General features: G+C 43.2%; 1 protein-coding gene across 1 annotated transcript; it reads left to right on the top strand.

Annotated features, from left to right (window-relative positions):
- Positions 1-1,204: 1,204 nt before the first annotated feature.
- LOC130630037 (uncharacterized protein K02A2.6-like) lies at positions 1,205-4,604 on the top strand. Its single transcript, XM_057443436.1, has 4 exons — positions 1,205-3,312; positions 3,360-3,764; positions 3,931-4,064; positions 4,420-4,604. Exons 1-4 carry the CDS (start codon positions 1,205-1,207, stop codon positions 4,602-4,604), a joined length of 2,832 nt encoding a protein of 943 aa, XP_057299419.1.
- The last annotated feature ends 816 nt before the right edge of the window (positions 4,605-5,420 follow it).

Below are 5,420 nucleotides of genomic sequence, written 5' to 3'. Positions count from 1 at the left end.
AATATGTCACACGTTTGCGAACACTGGCGAAAACATGTGAGTTCAGAGACATAGATGACGAGATAGTTGATCAAGTTATTGAAAAATGTACATCACGTAAACTCCGAAAACGCCTTTTAAAGGAGAGTGAGTTAACTTTGGTAAAACTATGCGACATTTCAACAATAATGGAAGCTGCTGATCACCAAGTGGCACAGTATACCAAATCGACCCTTAGTCGCAACCAAGAAGATGAAGATTCTGAGCAAGATGATGTAAATTTTATCTCAAGAAAGATAAAACGCACCGGTCTAAGAAAAAGTGGAATTGCTAAAACACCACCTACAATTCACACAGGACCGTCGCAGAATAATCAACCGTACTGTTACCGGTGTGGTAAAAAAGATCATCGTGCAGACAAATGCATTGTTACAAAAGGAAAGTCTTGTCACAAATGCGGAATACAGGGACATTTTAGCAATGTATGTCGATCAACTAAGGCAACTGTTCGCTATGTCACTGCTGATACCTCCTCCTCGGATGATGATTTTGTGTTAGCCATCGACAATGACCCTAACTGTCCCAACCATAAAAATTCCATGTACCCAGTAGATGTAGATGGACAACGTGTCAATGTGCTCTTGGACAGTGGAAGTACCATCAATGTAATCAGCAAAAGCACCCTTAGTGCACTAAAATTAAAGTCACCTATCCTTCCATACCACAAGAAAGTTTTTGCTTTTGGTGCGTCGTCACCGCTCAAAGTTAATGGCTGCATATGGGTTGTCGTTGGTGCTGGAGAGAAAGTCGTGTCTACCAGATTTGTTGTTGTACCACAATCTTCTGTCACCATATTGGGTGTGGAAACTGCTTGCAAATTGGACCTACTCCGAGTTGGCCCAGGTGGAACCATGAACGACAAGGTGAACCACATCTCTACCTCCGAGGACGGTGTATTAAAACAACTGCTTTGCAATTATGGTGACAGGTTTGAGGGCCTTTGAAAACTGAAAGATGTCAACCTCAAAATCCAAATAGATCCCACGGTAACTCTAGTCGCACAGAAAGCCAGACGTCTACCGATCCTAATGCAGCAACAACTGGACATGGAATTAGAAAAACTCTTAGAACTCGGTGTCATCGAGCCCATAGAATCACCACCATCATGGGTTAATCCCCTTGTAATCGTACCTAAGAAAACACCTGATGGCATACGTGTGTTGACATGCGTGTTGCAAACACCGCAGTCATAAGAGAACCGTATCAGATACCAACTCTGGAAGAAGTGCTGCATGAGTTCAACGGGTGCACAGTGTTCACAAAGCTGGACCTGAACAAGGGATACCACCAAATTGCTCTAGACGAGGCTAGCAGAGACCTTACGGCCTTTGCAACACACCGTGGTATATTCAGATTCACAAGGCTGATATATGGAATCGCCTCTGCCGCTGAACAGTATCAACGAGAATTGGAACTTGCACTATCAGGACTATCTAAAGTACGTAACATCTCAGATGATATCATTATTGGTGGCACTAGTAATCAAGATCTACTGGATCGCATGCAATGCGTATTTGAGCGTCTCCGAGAGAAAAATCTCACAGTAAACCTAAAGAAATGCGAGTTTCTGAAGACTGAGCTTATCTACATGGGTTACAAGTTGTCAAAAGATGGAATTGTACCGGATGAGAGGAAAGTACAAGCTATAGCTGACCTCAAACCACCAACTAATGTGAAAGAATTGCAATCCTTTCTCGGCATGGTGACATACTGCTCCAAATTCTCACCACACTTCTCAACTGTGACTGCACCATTGCGTCAACTACTCAGCAAAGACACCAAATGGAGCTGGGGTGATGCGCAACGACAAGCGTTCAATGATCTTAAGATCATGCTGTTATCCAGTGCGACACTTGCTTACTATCAACCTGACGCATACACCGAAATCTTTACTGATGCATCCCCTGTTGGGCTTGGCGCAGTTATAATGCAACGTCAGCCAGATGGTATCTTAAAACCAATTGGATATGCCAGTCGCTCACTACTAAATGCAGAAACAAGATATAGCCAGATTGAAAAGGAGTGCTTGGCTATCCTATTTGCAATAGAGCGGTTTCGAATCTATCTTTATGGTATAGAATTTGTTGTTAAAACCGACCACAAGCCGCTAGTGACAATGCTCTCCCCTCGTAGGAAACAGCTTCCACCACGCATTGAACGCTGGGTTATGAGACTCATGCCATACGCATTCAAGGTTGAGTATCACCCACGCAGAACCAATGGAGCAGATTACCTGTCACGGTCAAACCCGATGCAAGACAATACACCATCGCACCGAATGACTGAGGAATTTGTCAACTTTATTCAAAGTAAACAACTACCAGTTGCCATACCAAAGAAAGACATTCGTGATGCACAGAATGATGATCCTGCCATTGCCCTCATTAAGAAACACCTTGCATCTGGAACCATTCCAAAATTGGATGTTATTAAAGAGTATTATCCCTCACGTTTGCAACTATCCATTGTCAATGACATTCTCATGTTTGCCAACAAAATTGTCATCCCGCCAACCCTGCGAGAAAGCATCATCTCCATTGTACATGAAGGACATCAGGGACAAGTACGCACAAAACAACGTCTGCGGAAAAAAGTATGGTGGCCACGCATGGGCTCCTCGGTTGAAGCCCACATTAAGTCATGTCATGGATGTCAAGTCACCGCTGGTGCACAAATCAAAACTCCAGTAGTAATGACAGAAATACCTGATTCAGCTTGGTTGATGTTGGGTTGTGACCTTTGCGGTCCGTTCCCTACTGGTGAACACCTGCTAGTATGCATTGATTATTACAATGCTGCTAATATCGTTGACAAACTTCGTAAAATGTTTTGTCGTTATGGTGCGCTAGAGATAATAGTGACCGACAATGGACCACAATTCCGGAGCAATACAGATTTCGCTACTTTGATGAAAGAATTTGGGGTGGAGCACCGCAAAGTTACCCCATACCAACCCGAGGCAAATGGTGAGGTTGAAAGGATCAACAGAAATCTGAAGAAAACCATCCAAGCTGCAATTGCTGAAAATCAGAACTGGCGAACTGCCCTCCAGAATTACCTATTAGCATACCGTACCACACCGCACGCAACCACTGGTGCCACTCCTGCAGAGCTTCTGTTTAACAGACCGGTTAAAGACAAGCTACCAGCCTCAACCACAAGTTCCAAAAACACCATGTCTGTCGTTAAAACCGCATCCAAAAAGAGAGAATCGCGAAATATGCAGACAAACGCAACAATGCTCGCAGTCATGTCATCCAACCTGGGCAAAAGGTTCTCGTGGCCAATCAGTCAACACATCGCAACAAATTTACCCCTAGATGGCGCGATGAACCTTGTACTGTTACTGCTGTAAAAGGAAATGCAATTTTCATTGAAGACGGTACAAAAACTATGATGCGCACTTCCTCTCACGTCAAACCCTACTTCATGCGAAATAACCAGCGGTCAAATAAACGACATCTTCAACAACCGACAGTGACAACCGATTCTGCAACAGAAAGCTCTGATGACGATTTTGACCTGCCACCAACTGTAAACGACCCTGGGAACGAAACCGACTTGACGTCATCTGGTGATACCGTTGTCACAGAAAGCCCATCCAGTGACGAGACCATTGCGTATGGCGAGGAAGAGGTGAATGATGAAGAACTCTTCGTTCCAAATAGAAACACACGTACTCGAAACGTTAAACCACCACCTCGTTTCAAAGATTTCGTTACTGCGTAACTACGAACACATGAACTTTATTTTGGAACTGCAAGACTTTTATGTTTGTAGCTTGGTGTAGTTGGGCAGCGTCGCTATGCCTCAACTAGCCAGTTGTTGTGCTTTGCTGGTGCACATAGTCTTATGTTGATATTTAATTCTACTAGGAACCATTTTGTTAAGTTGGGAGAGATGTGATATCTGTTTTGCCTCTCGCGCACGCGGAGCTTACATGCCTTCCGACATCGCCTTTGCTTTTATATTTTGTTACGGATCTGTAGGTCATTGTTTAGGAGATCGTAAGATGGACCTGAAAAGTAAACATATGTTTTGAATCATCACAAATATCCAGCCATATATTTGCAAGGTGTGATTTTTTGGCCCGGGCCTCTTTAAGTGCAGACCAAACCATTGACATGTGTTCCCAGCATCCTGGGACTTTCTCCATACAACCCTTCTGAACCGAAGTGTTAATGAATTTGTTATTATGTATAATGTGAGCTTCTAATCGCCTTGATACAAGGCTAAATAAAAGCTTGCCTTCGACATTTAATAATGCGATAGGTCGAAAGTCTTTAATATTAGACTCCATAGGAGTTTTTGATTTGGGAATATAAACTTCACGAGCACAACGCCATTTGTATATGTATCTCGTTTATATTTATCTGATAGTTAACCCGATCCGATTTGTATTTTATCTTAGTATGTTAGGTCAGAGAATAACATTCAGTTATCAACGAATATACATGGTGTCAGAAGTGAGCCTTCGACTCCTGGATATTTTTCCATCAATTGGTGAGATTGCACGCAAGCAAGCACTCTCTTATCAACAAAAAAACATCGTAAGTAGAAACTGAACACATCAGAAACAGACATTCAACACATTCGTTTACACGTTCAACAACAAAAACATAACAAACATTCTATATCTTCTAAACGAAGTCTCTTCGCGTCACATCGAACGCACCTTGAATATTCCATTAATTATTGAAACTTTGTATATTGTATAAAACACTCAAACTCACTTCAGCATACTTTTCATATCTTTTTTGCTCATAATTGTTGCAAAGGGGTTACAAAACATTCTAAATCGTTTTCATCCGATTTTCATCCGTGGTCACACCGCCATTTTGTTTTGACCATGTCACAAGATAACAGCATACCGCCCACCGCCCCGTTGCCCGCCGCTCCGTCCCCTAGTCAAGCCGAGATGATCATTCAAATGCAGCAGCAACACCTCGAGATGCAAAAAAAAATGACCACCCTGTTCGCCCAACTCCCGTCCCTGCTACCCGCCGCCAACCCATCTGTCGGAGGAAGATCACGTGCAAAGCTTACGAGACCCATCATTGACGCCGATTCCACCGATAACCGTTGGATCATCTTCAAGGACGAATGGAGCCGCTATAAGGAGATGGCCGGCTTGTCGAGTGGGCAGGACATCAGAAACGAACTCAGAGCTGCATGCTCTCTAAAGGTAAACGAGATGTTGTTTAATTTTATCGGCCCTGACACTCTGCTTACTGCGTCTGAGAATGACTTGCTTGGATTCATCAAGTCAGTATCCGTAAAAGCCGTACACCCCGAAGTTTATCGCCAACACTTTTACAAATTAAAACAAAGTGATGGTGAAACAGTTACCTCATTTATTTCCCGTTTGAAAGCCCAAGCTA

Source organism: Hydractinia symbiolongicarpus, chromosome 2, assembly GCF_029227915.1.
Source record: "Hydractinia symbiolongicarpus strain clone_291-10 chromosome 2, HSymV2.1, whole genome shotgun sequence".
NCBI lineage: Eukaryota > Metazoa > Cnidaria > Hydrozoa > Anthoathecata > Hydractiniidae > Hydractinia > Hydractinia symbiolongicarpus.
Note: the sequence above shows the minus strand (reverse complement) of the source record. Positions and strands in the feature narration are given on the sequence as shown.

Bases quoted from the DNA above. Each gene is read 5' to 3' on its own strand.
- LOC130630037 (XM_057443436.1), top strand. From the start codon at position 1,205: ATGCGTGTTGCAAACACCGCAGTCATAAGAGAACCGTATCAGATACCA. The intron at 3,313-3,359 runs GTTCTCGTGGCC...ATTTACCCCTAG, and splicing joins TCATCCAACCTGGGCAAAAG to ATGGCGCGATGAACCTTGTA. The intron at 4,065-4,419 runs GTAAACATATGT...TTTATCTGATAG, and splicing joins TCGTAAGATGGACCTGAAAA to TTAACCCGATCCGATTTGTA.